Below are 18,882 nucleotides of genomic sequence, written 5' to 3' on the forward strand. Positions count from 1 at the left end.
GCTCACCGTTATTCACACATGCATTTCAGTTACTTTCACAGCATTTGTTTAAAGTGAGTTTAGCTGCACACCCTCCCTGGGTAACATTTTGTGGCTGTGAAAATAGTTTCTCTCTTTATCCTCCCCCAGCAACAGTCATTCAGTGTCATCTGACATATGCATCAGGAGGCAGATCTGCCTTGTCAGTCATGAGAGTTCCTATCATTAATCCAGCATTTTTAATTCAGTAATTTTTTTTATTGTTTTAAAAGTATTTTCTGGTCCTTGATATATATTTTAGCAGCTGATAGAATTCACATACCATGTAACTCATCCCCTTGAAGTGTACAGTTCAGCGGTTTTAGTATTTTTTTAGTTGTGCAAATACCAACACAATTTTAAAACATTTTCATCACCCCAAAAGAAACTGCACCCCATTAGTCGTCATTCCCTTCTGCCCAGTCCTAGGAAGCCACTCATCTACTTTGTGTCTCTGTAGACTTGCTTATTCTAGACATTTTATAGAAATGGAAGCCTGTGTAGCTTGTCTTTATGATTGGCGTCTTTCGCTTAGCTTCACGTTTCTGAGGTTGACGCATGTTACAGTATGGTTGATTTTCCCTCTGTGGTTTGGATAGCAAGATCCGCCTAGTAGAGCTTTATGTGTGCAAGTGCCACCCCACCAAACCAGTTTCTGTCACTGCCCCTTCATCAGGCCAGCTTCCTGTTGCCTCTTGGCCTCATCAGTGCTACCATTTTCATCACCATCTATTCCACAGAATACACTCAGTGCCCACCATGTGCTGGACCAGGCTCTGGGGAGTCCCACGGTGACCAAGGCAGTACGATCCCTCCTCTCCCTGAGCTTAGTGTAGAAAGCATCAGTTACAGTGAAATGTGATGGGTGCTCTTCTGGGAGAAATGCATAGCCCAGCCAGGAAGAGTCAAGAAACCGTGTCTGGAGGCAGCACCATCAGAAACTCTGTACCTCCGTCTCCACCTCTGTGTCAGGGGTAGGGGCGGTACATGCGTGTTGCAAAGGAGTCTACCAGGAACCCGAAGGGAGCAAATTCTCAGGTGTCTCAAGCATCCCCTCAGACAGCAAGCTGGCACGTGGCACACTTCTCAGCACTTTTCCTTTTTGGGTATGCTCTTTCACTTTTTGGTGCAATTGGATTTGAAAATGATTCTTTTCAAGTTGCTATGCTTCTTTGTCAACAAAGCAGTCTAATCAGTTACAGCTAGTTCTTTTATGACTTTCTTTCAAGAGTTTATGTGTATAGCATCAGATGTGGAATAAACTACTAGTGCTTAGTTGATAAAAATCTGCAAATTAAATGAAAATTACATGCAAGAACTCTATTTTCAAGTGAAGTTAAAGCTACGCTGTTTATCTCAATCTGTACCTTCTTGCAGAAACTACTGTTGTTTCCAGTGCTTTTGTAGTTCATCATACTGCTCTTTTTGACACAATTCAGAACAGAAAGATCGGATCAATCTAAACCGTGATCCTTTTCCAAGACTGACTCATTAAGTGACCTTGAGAAAATCATTTCTGTTTTCCATTCTGCCTTAGTGTCTTCATGAGAAAGAAGAATGTGGTACAGTCTCAAGATATTTCAGAAAACAAGCAAATGATGATGATGTGCTTGGCATTTTGAAGATGTAAAAGTTATCAGCAATCCTAATTCTTTTCCTGGGTTTCCCTTTTGTGACTTATTAATTACTTTTTAAAAGGATGAATGAATTTAGAGATGGACTCCGGAGCAGTATCATGTTAAACCAGGGGTATGTTAGAAAAATCATGCTCATAATCATTCTGGGAAGTTTTTTTCTCCCCCCAAAAAAAAGCCATCCTGATGGATTTTCAAAATCAGAAAAACACTCTTAATGCAGAACAGACCACTGGAGTACCCAGGAGCATCTCGTACTCAGGAAAACTGAGCACCTCGAGAAGCCTTGATTTCATGCAACCCTCAAGGGTTCAGAGTCAGCAGCCCAGTGCTGTGGTTGACAGACATGGTTTTGTGGATGAAGCAGCGGCAGCCAGGAATTTTCAGAGTCGTGAGTCACGATCTCCCACCCGAGATTAGAGCATAGATTAGCCATACTGAGATTTGGTAAAAATCATTTTGTCTAAACGATGGAGATGTGTGCATGTCCACAGTGCCTGTTCACAGGGGATGCAGGCAGATCATGGGTTTAGGATGGAGCAGGCCACCACACCCCCTTCACTCCTCTGCACCTACTCCCTTGTGTGGACACTGTCCACAGCAGTGGCTCTCACAGGGTGGTTGCCCAAGGAGCTCATATCTTGTTGGAGATAGGCAATCATGCACATGACATTCATGAGCAGTGTGACATGGGGGTATCAACCTGGCTAGGGGCTCCTCCTACAGCAGCTCTGGTGGGCAGCCTGATGCTCCTTTTTGAGAGAGAACTGTTTGGCTTTCCAGATGTTCTTTAATATAATGATTGGGAAGAGACTGCTCATAACTATCTTAAGGGTATCTAGTCCAACTTTCCATTTTATAGCTGGGGAAGCCCAGACTCAGTGTTTTATTCTCTGTTCATTTGGTGGCTTGGCTGAGTTCTGTGGAAGATCAGCAGAGCAGGGGCGCCAGAGGGTTTGGGTTGCTGAGAAAGATGCCAGTTACAGATGGGAAACAGGAGCTGTGCCCTGTGCAGACAGAGGGGACCAGGGAGGGCACTTTAGGTGGCAGGGACAGTTGCAGCAAGTTGGGGACATGGGGTGGAAGGAGCATGGGAGAGGAGAGAAGAGAAGTAATTTAGGATGGGGCTGGTTTGGGCAGGCGTGCAAAACAGGACACACTCAGACAGGATGCCCGAGGGTTTTTGGTTGAGGCAGTCTCATTGTGAAAGGGCTTCTTGTGCACACTCACTAACCATACATGCAGATGGGATTGGGGAAATCTTATTGGCAGTCATGTCATCCAAGAAGTTGTTGACGTAATCTCGGAGTGCAACAGCAAGGACCTAAATGGGCAGATCCCCTCCCAGGGGAAAATCAGCAGTCCTTGAGCGTTGGCTGGGTTTGATGGACAGAGGTAAGCCGAGTCCAGACATGAACTGGGAGGTGGACATCTGCTTGCCACAGTGATGGCGAACAGGCAAATGTGGGAATGAGACTCAGGTGGTCACTGAAGACGTGAAAATGGATGAACTCTCCACAGAGGAAATGTAAGAAGAGGGGAAATCTTGAGTAATCCCCAGTCTCATTTTTAATAAGGAGTTTCACCTCTGCATCTGTCGAAACATTTACTGTAATAAGTACCAGAACTAATTTTATTTTTAACTTTTACTTAAAATTTGTGTGTAGAACCAACGTTAGGAAGGAATAAAATGACCCTTAATTTGGCAGACAAAGAAATGAAGGAAGGAGAACCAGAAGATGCGATGCAGAAATGGGTAATCCACACTCTGAGAGATGCGCTTCCATTCTTATGTCTTCAAGGTCGCTGTCTCAGTGCTTGCTTTGTGGCCCTTACCGTCACCTGTGTTCAGTGTTTACAAGTGTGTCACTCAGTCGAGAGAGTGAGGAAGCCACAAGATAAGGCCTCGGCATGCTTTTCCTGCGCTAGTGTCCCTTGACCTGTGGCCAGGCTGTGGGCTGTGAAAGCCGGTGGTCCCCCTATGCCACCCTCACACCACCTCCTTCTCCTTACAGAGCAGCCTGAGTGTTCTCATTCTTTACCAAAACCAAAACCAAACCAAAACACAGGAAAAGGCTGGGACACCTTTAGTCCTGACAGTTCCTGGAGGAAAGGATTCCATGAGGAGTGATGGATCAGTCACCTTTTCAAAACAAACGAGGGCCAAGGTGTCGGCCTGTGGCTCAGCCTGCAGCGTGCCTGGTGCCACACATTGCCCACAGCCACCCAGAGTCTCACCCCGCTCTGTGCAGAGGCCTGGAGGGCAGCAGCAGCACAGGCCCATTGGACACCCTGGTGCCTGGCCAAGCCAAGTGCGTCCCGCAGCTCTCTCCAGAGTCCCTTTCCCTTACCACCAGGCCTCCCCAGACAGAACTGGCCGGGGGCTGTGCTTTGTTGAAACAAAGGGGAAAACCTGACTCTCTTGGGTTTGCAGTTGCTGTTAAAACTAATTTATCCTGTTTTTAAAATTGTACCTATGTCACAGTAAGATCAGCTGCGCTAGGTGTGTCAGGCCTCTGAAAAGCAATGTCGCTGAAGTAAACAAGATTTGGGACACATTCTGTCAGATTGCACACAGTAGAAGCGTTCCTTGCAGGGGCTGTTGGGTTGCGTCCTAGGCTATGCTGGAGCTTCCCGATATACTCTGTGGATGTCTTTGCACCTCCTCTTCTCACTGCCGCCCCCAATCAGTCCCTGGACCACCAGATGTGGCCCTGACCCTTTCAGCCCCTGGGTGGAATGCACAGGCAAGGTGTGAGGCCTTTGAGACTCCAGCTGACTAGAGCAAGACAAAGGAAGACGAGACGGGTCAGAGGGCAGCTGATGGTTAGAAACTTCTGTCCCCCAAACCGAAACGTTCTCAAAACTGAGCAACAGGATGTATCGTGTCTCCTGGTTGTATTGCCATGGAAACTGCCTTCTGTTCTGCCTAGAAGAAACAGTACAGTTTGAAGTCTCTCATCCATCAACACTGGTCACTGCGAGAAACCACAAAGAAAAAGTGAAACCAAGTGCTGCAAAACTAGCCTGGGATTTTGTTGAAGCGATCACTTCCTTTCCCTCCAGTTCATACCTACTGAGACTCCCACTGAGCAGCACAGAGAGATACAGTACACTGTTTGTATAGCACTTGACACATGGGAACAGGCGGCATTTCACATGACAGGGTTCAATTCAGTCTTCTGAGTTTTCTAAGGTTCATATGTTTAAGATTTTAACAAGGACGCAAGGTTTTCAAATATGCAGCAGGATTTATTCTGGGCCTCATGTTGCCCCCATCTCTTATCCAAGTGGTGAATGTGTTGCCAGTCTGTGTGCGTGGTGCTGGTGGTGGGCTTTGTTTGGTTTTCTTGTTTTTGGTTTTTTCCTTGGTTTTGCCGACAAAGCTTTTGCTGAGGACAGCAGCCTCTGTGGTGTCTCTTTCCTCTGTAGTAGTTGTGCTTACTATCGTAGTCGCGTACCACGTAACAATGCATTTTAGTCAGCAGCAGATCGCATGTATGACAGTGGTCCCATAAGATTACGGTGCCATGTTTTTGCTATGTCTTTTCTATGTTTAGATACAGTGACTTGCTGTGCAGGTTTGTAGCCTAGTTGCCATAGGCTACACCAAGCCACCTTGGTGTGTTGTAGTCCATCCATCTAGGTTTCTGTAAGTACGCAGCAACAAAGGCACCTAATAGCGCATTTCTCAGAATGAAGCCCTGTTGTTAAGCGGCACGCGACTGCAGTTCTAACAAGATGCCTTTCGTTCAGTCCTGAGGTGCTTCTTGTTTAGTTTTTAATGTACATTTGTTTTGTTACCTCAGTCAGATTCTTTCAGGGCCATAGGAAATTAGTCATTTCTCTGTGTCACAGCCTCCTTACCTGGCCCAGGACAGCACACTACGCACAGAAGGCAAGTGACTGAAACTAAGTGTAAGCATACTCGTACTCAGACCAAAAGCTGCAGCTTCCACAGAGCACTTGGGGGCGGTCCAGGGAATTGCAAATAACTGACTTATATTAGGAGTTGCCATATGTGTTTTCACCACAGTTTCCCAGCATTGCTTCTTTGTAACTCCTGGTTCTTGTATAGAAGAGGGTGCTATGTCCATGATGAATGTAGGTATCGGGCATGTCCTTTAGGAGCCTTCTTATTTTAACCCCTTTCACCCCTTCCGCCCCACCTTCATTAGTAATCTACCACCAGGGTCTTCATAGTCCAACTAACTACAGTCTTAGCTAGGAAAACCGCATACACCTTAACTCAGCCATATGCTTCACTGTATGTTTCTTCATTCAGTTAACCATTCAGTGACTGTTTCTTGAGTACTTGCATATGCCAGGTTGTACAGGAGGCCAGGTCTATAAGCAGGACAAGATGGAGAGTCACAGCCCCCATGGATCTGATAGGCTATTGTGAGATCAGGCCAGTTGGCCTGCAGGTGAAATGGGATGTGCTGGGAGCTGCCCTGGGGACGGGACAGTGAGGCATGAGAGCACGCAGAGGAGCGTGGGGGGTGAGAGCAGGCTCCCCAGCAGGAGTAGAGAATGTGAGGGCGGGGTGGTGAGAAAGTGACGCCAGTGGCAGACAAGAGTCTGGTAAGCCCAGATAAGAAATTTCCATTGGATTCTGAAAGCAGCAGGGTCGCGTTGAGTAGCATCAAAGGGGAAGATGTCTGTAGTCATCCAAAAAGGCCCCTAACATACTCTCCCTTTCTTTTCTAACTGTGTATCTATGTGGCTGAATTTCTTCGTGTACTTCAAAAGCCAGAGTAACATAGAACAGAATCGAATGCAGAAGCAGGCAGGAGAACCCAGCAACCTTCTAGTAAGTCAGACATTAAAGAGATTTGCAAAAATGGAAAATGGTGCCACTCTTCTCAGTAATTCTGTTTGGGAAAACATGGTTATATTTTATTTTAAAAATCTACATTTATGTTAGCAAGTAATGGGCTTGTGATTGTTAATGAGTTATTAAATATTTATAAATTAAGAAAAAAGCAATGAGGAGACAGCAAAGAGTTTCTAAGTAGAGGACTGATGAGATTTGTATCTTAGGAAATAACTCTGGAGCCACCCCTGCCATGGACTGTGATCTACACAGGGCAGTGAGAGTGAGGATGGAGAGAGACAAAGATGGAGGAGTTCCAGTTGACAGAGCCTGGAGATCTGGTTTATCCAGTGGATGGATGTGGATGTCAAGCCCCAAGACAGGGGACACAGCAAGAGATACGGGGTTGAAGATGAGTTTGTTTGGGATGTGTTCTATCTTAGGTGTCTCCATAACATGTAGATGAAAGTATGTCCAGGAGACAGTGGGTTACATGGCTCTGAGACACAGCATTTGGGTTGGAGGTTCGGGTTTAGGAGTCTCTACCACGTGAAGCCCTAGGAATGGAGGGGCACCTAGAACACAGAAGGAGGAGAGAAACACTGCTCATGTGGAACCTTCAAGAACATCCATGTTTGAAGGACAAGAGTGGGAGGAGGAGACTCTGAGGACACTGAGAAGGCATAGTCAGAGGGCTAGAAAGAAAGCGGGTTGCCACGAAGCCCAGGGAAGAGAACGTCAAGGAGGAGTGGTCAGTAGGACCTGGTGCTGCCAGAGGTCAGGCCAGAGAGCGCTCAGGAGGAGCGGCTGGATCTAACAGAGAGGGAGCTTTGATAACCTGGAAGAAGAAGGAAAAACTGTTTTGTGGTTAGAATACCAGACTATGAACTTCTAAAAGGCAGGGAGGTTGTTTTTATTCTCATTCTACCTTCGTTGCTGAAGGTATCACCAGGTACATTAGTAGATGTGACAGTTTTGTTGATTTTACATTAACTCATTCAAGTAAAACAGTCTAGTCTTTTTCTATTCTTGATCTCCATGGTAGGGCATCCCCATTGTGAGAGGCACCTATTAAATCAACTCGTTTCCTAAATGTATAGGTACTTCCTTATGGCTTGGGGTAGAGCTTCCCAACCACTGTGTCATGGTCATAGATGGGCTGAGATACTGGTCCCGTCCTCCCTTGGGGCAGCTGGAAAGGGCCTGAAGCCACTGGACCAGCTGTAAACAGTTTTGGCTGTCCAGTGGGCCATACAAATCTGTCTTTTTCTGTGTGTGCCATGAAGTGGAAAACATTTGAAAGCCTTGGTCCATAGCACGCTTAGTAAGTCCTCGTGTGGGCTCCGCCTCGCCTTCTCTGTGCCCAAGCATAGCATCCATCAACAGTCACTCTTCGCTAATCACTCTTTGCTGCATGGTGGTCCGTGGGTTGCCACACATTGTAGAGAGTGGAGGTAGCCCTACTGTGTGCTTCACACTTCAAACCTGGCATGCTGATAAATCTGAGCACCAAAGACAGAGAAGAAAAAGTGCATTTGTTTCCAGTGGCCAACCATCTTAAAATAAGATGAAGATGCTTTCAGAATTAACTTTGTTTTTTCTGAAGCATCACATTCATAATGCCCCATTCTGTAATTGTTCCCCGTTTTACTCTTTTATGGGGCATCAACTTATACGAGGAGTCAGCTCCGGCTGCACTGAGCTGAGAGTGGTACTGGCCACGTGGGAAATATGTTTAGGTCTTCCATCCATCACAGCCCTCCAGGATCCTATGTCTAGTTGGGAAGACAAGAAACAATACCGTATAAAGTATAACGCCAAGTAATAAGGATGAGAATAATCATAGCTAAGCTGCAATAAGCTTGTAGAAGTCTTTAAGTTCTATTTTAAATGTTTCCCATGAATTAACTCTTGATTCTCATACTCACCATTTGAGGTGGGTACAGTTATTATTACCATTTTACAGGAGAGAAAACCAAGGGTCATGGGAGTGTTTGAAAATGCACCTAAGGTGCTACAGTAGGAGGCAAAGCTGGGGTTTGAGCCCAGGTATTCTGGCTCTAGAGACTGTTCTTACTGAGCTTCCTCTACCTTTTTGTCCATCTGCCATTATTCCTTAACATTGCCTTGCTCCTTGAGGTATAAACCCACCTAGGCTCCTGTCTTTGAACACTTTGGGGAAAATGCCTTGCACTCTTCTCCATTGTTGAAATCATTCTCCTTTAATATTCAGCCCCAGACCCATCCTCTTGGAAGTCTTACCCCTGAGCTTTGGCTGCAGTGAGTTGATGTCCACTCTGAGCTTTTCTAGTCATTTTTTAAAATTTAGGCCTCACAGCTCCCCTCTTAATTATATATCATCTTACATTGTTCTGGCTTTTCTATTTCTGGGTATCTTGCCATCCCCCAAGGAAATGGTACGTTCCTCGGGAACAAGAATGAGACCGGTGCCTGGCTCGCACCCTCCTGTGGATGCTCCCGTGCCCGAGGTCAGCCTCCCACGAGCTTTTCTGGCTTCTCTGATGTAGACACTGCCTGACCATCCCATCCAGAAACCTTCCAATACCTGTAGAACATGGATTTCTATCCCATGGAACTTCTGCTTAATAAAATGTCAGAAACTTTTACTGCTCCTCAGTTGGGACATGCATGTATGTATATATATATATATATTAATATATATTTATTCATTCAAAGATGTATATATACACAGAGGAATTTTTACTTCATTTGAAATCTTACAAACTAATAATAAATAGTTCATAAAGCGCCTGTTCGAACTGCAAGCTGTTTCCTTCTTCCTTTTTAAAATATGTGGTTATTGCTTTTGAAGAAGACAAAGTAAAGGAAATATTTCCTGTTTATAGAGGCTCATATTTAACCCTACGTAAAGAGCAGATTCATGTCAAAACATCCTAGAACCTAGAGCAATAACTTTCTGCTTTTTAAGCACTTTTCTACTATCACAGTAGAGGGACTGGGGTTTTGTTTGCTTTGCCTACTCTTTGATTCTCTCCCTCTGTTGTAAGAAATGAAATGTAACTCAGAGCTCATTCCCTTTCCACTGTCCTGGAGCTGGTGTGTTGTACGCCTTTGCATGTTTTTGTATCTTTGCTACATATGTACTTGTCAGGGTTTCTCGACCTAGACAACAGTGACATTTTGTTCCGGACCATTCTTTGTTATAGGGTTGTTATAGGGGCTGCCCTATACATTGTAGGATGTTTGGCAGCATCCCCAGCCTCTACCTACCAGATGCCAACAGCACCATCATCCTGCCCCCCTCTCCTCCTTTACTTAATAACCAAAACTGTGACCAGACATTGCCAAATATCCCATGGTGTGGGGGTAGGAGGACAGAGTCACCATTATCATATATCCATCTAAAAAAGTTAAAATAGACCAGACACAGTGGTGCACCTCTGTAGTCTCAGCTACTCAGGAGGCCAAGATGGGAAGATTGCTTGGGTCCAGGAGTCCAGGACTGCAGTGTGCCATGATTGTGCCTGTGAATAGCTACTGCACTCCAGCCTGGACAATGTAGCAAGACCCCCATCTCAAAACAAAATTAAAATAGTATACCCTCTGTTCTGAGTATTTAATTTATGTAAATGATATTATCTATTACCTGTATTATTTACATAAATACATACAATTTATGTAAATGGTATATATGTAAATTATTTAAATGTATATACCATTTTCATAAATTGTATATATTTATGTAAATAATATAGATAATATATAATGCCATTTACGTAAATTACCAAAACTTTATTTGTTCATTCAACATTGTTTATTTGAGATTTACCCATGTAAATCTAGTTCATTTATTCTAACTGCTTTTATAATGGTCTTTTATATAATAGAACCACTTATTAATTTATTTCCCTCCTTAGGAACAACTGAGTTTTTTCCATTTTCTTACTTAATATTATAACCAGTGCTTCACAGAAGATCCTCATGCATGACCCCTTCAGCATTCACAGCTCCCTGGAGATGAAGTTGCCAGATCATAGACTAGAATAGTTTTACTAGATCTTGACACGTTGCTCTCCACAAGGTTTGTGTCAGTTTATATTCTCATCAACAACTTACCAGACTTCCCATTTCCTTCACATCATTCCCACGCTGATTATCATTGGGCTGTGTATTTTTGCCAGTCTTGTGGGTACAAAATAACTGTTGTTTTTGTTACCTTTCCCTAACGCTAGTGAGATTGAATATCTTTTCATATGTTTCTTGACTCAGGATTTCCCCTTCTGTAAATGGACCATTCATATACATCAACTGCTTTTCTTTTGGGTCACTTGTTTTTTTCTCATTGATTTATAAGTGTTGTCTTATAAGTTCGTGTCATTGATTTATTAAGTCTCATTGATTTGTAACTTTTGAATTTTGATTATATAGCAGTTATATGTTGTAAACATTTTCTCTCAATCTATAGTTTGTCTTATTTAATTCAGTTCCAATTGAACTTTTAATACAAAAGTTCTCACTGGTAATGTACTTTTTACCACCTTTTTTGTTGTGATTTATGCTTCATATTTTTAAGAAATTCTTTCCTATCCTAATGACACGAAAATATTCTCCTATTTCTTCAAAAAAAAAAAAAAAAGTTTTCACAGTTTGGCTTTCCACATTTAAATCTTTAATCTTAGTGTTTATTTTTGTGGGTGATGTGAAGTAAAGGTCTAGTTTTATCTTCTCCCTATCCATAGCCAGTTGTCCCAGGACCATTTATTCAGTATGGATGTGTAATGCTTCCAATATTATATACCACGTGTTTACTGTTGATTCCTAGACTCTGTCTTCTGTTTGGACTTTTTGCCTAACTTGTGCTAATATTACCACACGACTTTAATTACTGCAGTGTAATACTAAGTTCTAATAACTGGTAGAGAAATCCTTTCTTATCATACTTCTTCAAAATATTCATGCCTGGTTTTGAGCTTTAACTTCAAGTAGTCTAGTCTCACCAAAATGTACACACATGCATACTTTTGAATTTTGAGTATACAGCAGTTACGAATAAGTTGTGGGAATAGGAATGATAATAGGAATCTGGTTCCAAATGACAGACAACACAAAATAGCAGAAACTTAAACAAGGTAGTTGATTTCTCTCTCATATAGAAGTTCAGCAGTGGGCAGCCCAGGCTGGCAGAGCAGCATCCTGAAGCCGTCAGCCCCCAGCTCCTTTGATCTTAATGCTGCCATATCCTCAGCACAGGGCTTCCACCTGATCCTCCAAAAAAGGCAAGCTCCTGCTTCTGAGGATCTTCCTAGTCGGCTCATATTCCCTTTCTGCTGACATACCATTGTCAGAACCTAGTCCACATGGTGGGAAACTGAGAAATGTAGCAAATCAGACATAAATGCACACCCAAAAAAACCAAAGCCGTTTTTTTTTTAAGGGGGAAAATGGATATTGGAAGTGAACCAGCAGTCTGCAAGACTTGAGGTGGCAGTGTCTGGATAGATTATAGGATTGCATGTTACCAGGCTCAATTCAGGAACGTGCTAAATCTTTCCATTTACTTAAAGATCCTGCAGATCTTTTGTTTGATTTTATTCTTAACTACCTTATAGTTGTTATTGCTGTTTATAAATAGTAATTTTTTTCTAAATGATTTCAATAGAGGGAGTGTTACTTTTTAATCATACTCTCTTGTTAGTTCTCATGCTTTGTAAATGCTCTTGGATTCTCTGGGTAGACAGTCATCATTTTAATAATGAGTTTTGTTTCTCTTTTTCTATCTTTATGTGAGATTTTTGTTTCGGTTTGGTTTTTGTTCTCATTATGCTGTGACTTGTGCTGAATGCAAGAATTAGTAATAGGCATTTTTGTCTCTTCATGAATGGGTACTGAATTTTGTTAAATTGTTTTCATACCTATTGATATGAGTTTTGATTTTTCTTCTTTAGTCTGTTAATGTGTGGATTATGTTGCTAGATTTTCTAAGATTTCTGAGATAAATCCTAATAAAGTACATCATACTAGATAATTATTTTTTAAATATTGTTGGATTGAGTTTGCTAATATTTTATTTAGGATTATTGTATCTACCCAAGGAAAATAAACTATATATTATATAATTGTTCTTCCTCGTAATGGCCTTGTCTACTTTTGGAAACAATGTTATGCTAGTCTCAAAGATTAGGTGAGAAACTCTCCTTCCTTTTCTGTACTCCAGAACAGTTTATATGAGACAAGGAGTCCTTAGAGGTTTCATAAACTTCACCTGTAGGTTTTTGGTGGGTAGATTTTTAAGTACTGTTTCAATTACAGTAAAGTATTATATATATCCAGAAAAGTACGTGCTATGTAATAATAATCATACAAATACACTTTTTGTGTTTATTTTATTCATCATTATTTGAGAGATTCAGCCGCATTGCTGCATGTCATTATAGTTCATTCATTCAAACTGCTTTATTATATTACATTATGTGAATATGCCATAACTTACCCATTCTCCAGTTGATGGGCATTTGGTTAGTTCCAGTCTTTAACCATTATAAATAATACTGCTGAGAAAATTCTAGTCCATATCTTTTGGTGAACATGTATTTGAATTTCTTTTATACAGGAGTGGAATTGCTGAGTCTCACACATGGCTTATCTTTAGTAGATGCTCCTGAACAATTTTCAAAGATAATTACCAATGTCTGTTTTCTCTAGGATAAGTTTTAGTAAGTTATACTTTTCTAGAAAGGTGTCTTTCTTCAAAGTTATTGATATGAATGAAGTATTCTTGTGATTTTAAAAAAAAAATCTGCCATTGCATCCCTTATATCATCCCCAATACTGTTTATGTGCTTCTTCCTTTGTCTTTTCATCAAGGCTGCCAGGTTTGCCTGTTTGATTTGACTCCGTTAAGAGACAGCAGAGGGTTTTGGTGACTCTCTGCTGTTTCTTTGTTTTCCATGTTACTACCATTTGCTCCCAACCTTCTACTTTCTTCTTTCTCATTTCTTTAGGTTTTTGTTACTTCCTCTAATTTCTTAAATTGGATATACTTAACCGTTTAATTCTCAGTTTTCGTTTTTTTAATTTAAGCTCAATATTTTAAAATTACGTCAACCACTTAATTACATCTCACAAACTGTGATAAATAGGTAATAGTTTTATTTTATTCATTCTTAGATACCCTCTAATTTTCATTATGAGGGTTTTTTTGATTTTCCAATGTGTGGGGTTTTTTGTGTTAGTTATTATTTTGATATTGATTTCTAGTTTAATTACATTATGGTGAGAGAATATAATCTGTAATGTTTATGATTAGGTATTTGTGAATATTTCATATAGGAACTAGTACACAATTACTTTGTAAATACTTTTCATGTAATGAAAAAGAATGTTTATTCTCTAAATATTAAATGCAAGATATATATGTTCATTCAGAAATAAACTTGTTATTTTTATATTATTATTTTTTGTCTGCTTGATCTATTGGTGATGGAGTTATATGTTGAAAAGCATATGTCTGCATATTTCCACTTGTAATTCTATTAATTTTTGCTTTCTGTGTCTTGATGTTATTCTGTTGGATATAAATATGATGTTCGTGTATTCTGTTGATTTTATCCCTAATAATGCCTTTTTTGCCTTTGAGGTCTATTTATTTGCCATGAATCTACTAACACCAGCATTCTTTGATTCGTGTTTCTCTGATTTTTTTCCCATCTCTTTACATCAACTTGTGTATGTCTTTATATTTTAGATTTCTCGTTTGTAGGGAGGAGGTGAGAGGTTAGAGTGGCTTCTGTTTCCCTAATTTTTTTCACATCTGTTTGTTCTCTTTAAGGTCCTCCCGTGACATCCTAGTCTCTTTGAAGTGTGTAATCATTTTCAGATCCTCCTATATTTAGGTCCTTGGGGACCCCGGCCTCCTCTGTGGTGTGTGTGCCGACTTGCTCATCATGGGTGATTTCCTTGTGGATTTTATAGTTTTTGATCCTGAGTTTTTCCCCACATGAGATTTATAGCTTTAACTATAAATCTCATGTAACACCAGGGCAAGAGAATATCTCTGCAGAGTAATTTTGTATTTGCTTTTGCTTGGCTCCTTAGATATCTCCATCCCAAAACCAATTTTTATATAACTTTTTGATGGGTTCTGAGACCACATATGTATAGTATAACTTGAACCCCAAATTTGCCTGTGGTTCTTAATTCTCAGGCAGGACCAAGATTCCTGCTCTATCCCGGAGGAAGACAGGATTTTTAATTTGATTTTTTTCATCTCTTTCGCTGAGGATACTGCCATTTGAAGACTGTATCTTTAGACAGATAACTGAACTCAAAATTGTTACCTCTTTCAGACCCAAGGCCAGATCTTCCAAACCCAAACAGTGATAAAACCCAAGTGGTTCTGGATGAGCAGGACTGTGCTCCCCGCTCTCCCAGGCTGCTGTCCGCTGTGGCTCTGCTTCCCATGCCTGCTTGTTCCTGAGGCCTTGGGACTCCACTTACTCCTTTTATGGTTAGCTGAGTATAGAAATATTTCTCTGTTAATAGCATTATTATTTTTTTTTTTGATTATGTGTCTTTCATTTATTCATTCAACAAACATTTCCTAAGCACTAACTCTGAGCCAGAAACTGTGCCAGGCATTTCACATTAAAAACTTAAATTCATCCTTCTCAGAGCTATCTGAAGTGGGTTCTATTATTATTTCCATTTTTCACAAAGGGGAAATCGGAGGGTCAGAAAGTAAGTAGTGGAATGGGCACTCAAAAACCTTGCCCTCCACCAGGCGGCCGGCCACTCCACCCCAGGCGGCCACTCCACCCCAGGCGGCCACTCCATCCCAGGCGACCACTCCATCCCAGGCATCCACAGGCGCACATCCCACTCAGCCTGAGAAGATGAGCATCCTGGGGAATCAGTGTGTCCAGAGCGGCACTGCCATGTCATCGGCTCAGCATTGTCCCTGAGAGGCAAAAATGCTTCATATCAACCTGGGTGTGTATCCAAGCTCTGCATGTAGCTGGCAGCTTGACTTTGGGCAAGTCACTGACCCACTGAGCTTCCCTTTCTGCAGCTGTTGGTGGACAGTTGATATGGTTTGGCTCCGTGTCCTCATCCAAATCTCATCTCTAACTGTAATCCCCACAATCCCCACATGTCGAGGGTGGAGCCTGGCTTCACCTTTATGGTAGGAAGATTTTCAGATACTTAGTCTATAATTTTGTCAGGACTAGAAGACTTCTAGAAATAGAGATTGAAATTAATAAATTCAAAGATTGCCATATAGCTAGAAACATGGATTTTTTTAATAGCAACATGTGATGCATTTTTCTTCCCCTTGTTGGCTTTTTTCTTGTTGTTGGTGACAGAGACTAAACAAGGAATGGCATTGCTGTCGGTCTTTAGGATCCGTGAAGCCACCCTCAGAAATATGGCTACTGGTCCTCCCTTCTCACCTTTTCCCTGTTTGTCGGATTTCCCTTCATACTCTCTAGCCTTTTGCTGAGTCTTTATCACAGCCTGCAGCCTCCCTCCACTGTGCGCACTCAGGATTCACTTCAATCATAAGTAGAAGAGTGGTAGAGTAAGGGAGCATTTTAAGGCCTGTAACGGAAACACCTGATTTCTGGCTGCCCATGGTGACTTAGCCTCCTCTCCATGTCGTTCTTCCTGTCACGCCCTGCAAAGCCCTGAGTTCCTAAGAGTTAACTGGAGTTGGAACAGTCAGTGGCGTCATAGGTTGAAATTAGGAGTGTCTGTCTATGTCTTTCACTGCCTTCCACAGCCACTGTGCACAAACAGCTTTTGCACTGCCCATTACTTTCTTTTCTCCTGAGCACCTACTGCAGGCTGCCAATTTTGTCCTATTGACTGAAGGATGTCGTGATACTTTTGGATTTGAATAGCTTGCCTGGAGCAGATCAATGTGACACTTCATTCCCAGTCTATAGATGTAACTGCACTGAGAGAAAGCTCTTCCAAGCATTATGATGGTTCTGCTCCTTCTGTGTCTGATCACTGTGTGTTGATCTCTTTTTAGGGAGGAATGATCAATTGGAATCGTCTTTTCCCTCCTTTACGTCAGCGACAAAATGTAAACTATCAGGGTGGTCAGCAGTCTGAGCCAGCAGTGCCCCCTCCTCTAGAAGTTTCCGAGGAACAGGTAACTAATCAGTAATATTTGTACTCATCCTAAATCCATGCTTCAGAGTTGAAGCAGTTTTGATCAACAGGACTTGAAGGTAATCAAGCGTATAAATACAGATGGTGCCAGCAGTCTAGCTGCCACCATGATAGAGACTTTGGGCCTTTTTTAGCTACTGTGGTTCTTACGAGTTTGAAGAAGGCATTATTTGGGCTGGTGGGGAGTGGATTATTGTAGCTTGTTTTGGATGCTCTTACACTTCGTATACACAAGAAACTAATGAGATTGATTTTCTGTAAAGGATCGGAGGAGGTGCGCCTTTGACATGCTTTCACTTTTGTATGGTTTTGAGTCATGTAAATGTTTTACTTATTCAACAAGCAAACCAAAAGGACAGGGTCAAATGTAAAATTGAAAAGAAACAAACAAATGATCCAACTACATTTCAAATGAATAACAAATGAATCACATTGAAGGAGGGAAAATGGATTTCAATAACTTTTGAACCTGATATACCCTTAGTCTAAAGAAGGAACAAAAAGAACGACAGACAAATCTTAAACACTTCTTCATAGGTTTAGTTTTCATAAGGGTATAAGTATACCAATTCTAAAATTATGCTGCCTGTATTAGAGGTTTGAGTCAAGGAGGAACTAGTTTGATTTTATTATGGAAGAAAGAAAATAAAAATATAAAGCAGGGGAAGACGGGGAGCATCCTGTGGGGTTGGGAAGGAATTATCACTATCAGCATACACTCATAAGAGTGTGTGTGTGTGTGTGTGTGTGTGTGTGTGTGTGTGTGTGTACACCCTCACTCTGGCCAAGAGGGCTCAGAAGCAGTGGCCTCCCGGTAGCAGTGGGCATACATACAGCCCAGATCTGGCTTCCAAACACTCTTCTGCACTAAAATGAACCAGGCTTCTCTAAGGAAACAGTGGATTCCAGGCCCAGGGTAGGGAACATATAGGATAACCATGGATCGTAGTGTGCCAGGAAAGGAAGGAAGTGATCAGTCACTGGTTGGACATGTCAGAAGGACACTGGGGCCAGCTGCTGGCCACATCTGGGGCATCAGCTTTGGCGATCAAAATAAATAAAGGATAGTAAGAATTCATGCATTAGAATGATATTAATAAATATTTATATAAATACATACATTGGGGGAAAGGAAATGCTTTTCCTAAATGGAATGTCAAGTAATATACAAAGAATGATAGTATTAGAAAATCAAAAATTTGCAAGCATTGTAATAAAAATCCATTCAGGGAAGTAACATCAATGAACTTAACCATTTTTCAGTTTTACAGTGGTGCAAAAGTGATATATATTCAGTAGAAGCCATACATCAAATTTTGAGTTTTGCCCTTTTCCCGGCTAGCGATACGTGGTATGAGACTCTTTTGCAATGCTGGGCAGTGACTGTGTACCGTTCTGTTTTTCATTTGCCGTATAATACTCAATAATTACATGAGACAGTCAATACTCTAGATTTCTAAGAGATTATTTTGCTCAACTGTAAGGTAATGTTAAGTGTTCTAAGCATGTTTAAGGTAGGCTAGGTTAAGCTGTGATTCTCAGTAGGTTGGGCTTACTAAGTGCATTTTTGACTTTTGATATTGTCAACTTACAGTGGATTTATTGGGACTTAACTCCATGATAAGTTAAGGAGTACTTGTACTCTCAAAGTATCCCTCCACAAGTTACTTATTAATTACAAAGGAAAATAGTAATTCTGCAGAGGACACCACATTAACCAAGCTATCAAAATTAACATTACCAATTACGGAACAAAGAATCATTATGTTCGTATCCTGAAAAGGACACATCAGTTATGTGTTACAATTGACATGCATAACTTTGATCACAAAGGAAAATAAGATAAACTTTATTTGAGGGACATTCTATAAAATATGTGGCCTGTATTCCTCAAAACTACCAGTGCTCCACAGTAAAGGAGACTAGGGAGTCATGCTGCCCAAGTGGAATATGTGATCCTGGACTGGATTTTGTAGTGGGGAAAAGTTTTTGATGAAAGACCATTTTAGTATCAATTGATAAAATTGGACTAAGCATTGGATATTGGTATTATATTAATTTTACATTTCCAGGACTGGGTACATACTGACCATGGTTAGGAAAGAGAATATTCTTGTTCTTAAAAAATATACACTCAAGTATTAAGGGAGAAATACTTGTATACATACACCAAAAATACATACACCATACTGTATGCAGCCTACTCTAAAATGGCTCAGGAATAATACCTGTCCATGTCAGTACATAGTGTGTGAT

General features: G+C 41.3%; 1 protein-coding gene across 1 annotated transcript in view; it reads left to right on the forward strand.

Annotated features, from left to right (window-relative positions):
• The window catches only part of UBAC2 (UBA domain containing 2), a 180,891-nt gene that overhangs the window by 146,725 nt on the left and 15,284 nt on the right, over positions 1–18,882 (forward strand). Inside the window, exon 8 of the mRNA XM_032277577.1 lies at positions 16,484–16,606. Within this exon, the coding sequence (XP_032133468.1) occupies positions 16,484–16,606 (123 nt within the window). The remainder of the gene's footprint in view (positions 1–16,483; positions 16,607–18,882) is intronic.

The sequence above is a fragment of the Sapajus apella genome, unplaced genomic scaffold, assembly GCF_009761245.1.
Source record: "Sapajus apella isolate SASKATOON/1434 unplaced genomic scaffold, GSC_monkey_1.0 scaffold9, whole genome shotgun sequence".
Lineage (NCBI taxonomy): Eukaryota > Metazoa > Chordata > Mammalia > Primates > Cebidae > Sapajus > Sapajus apella.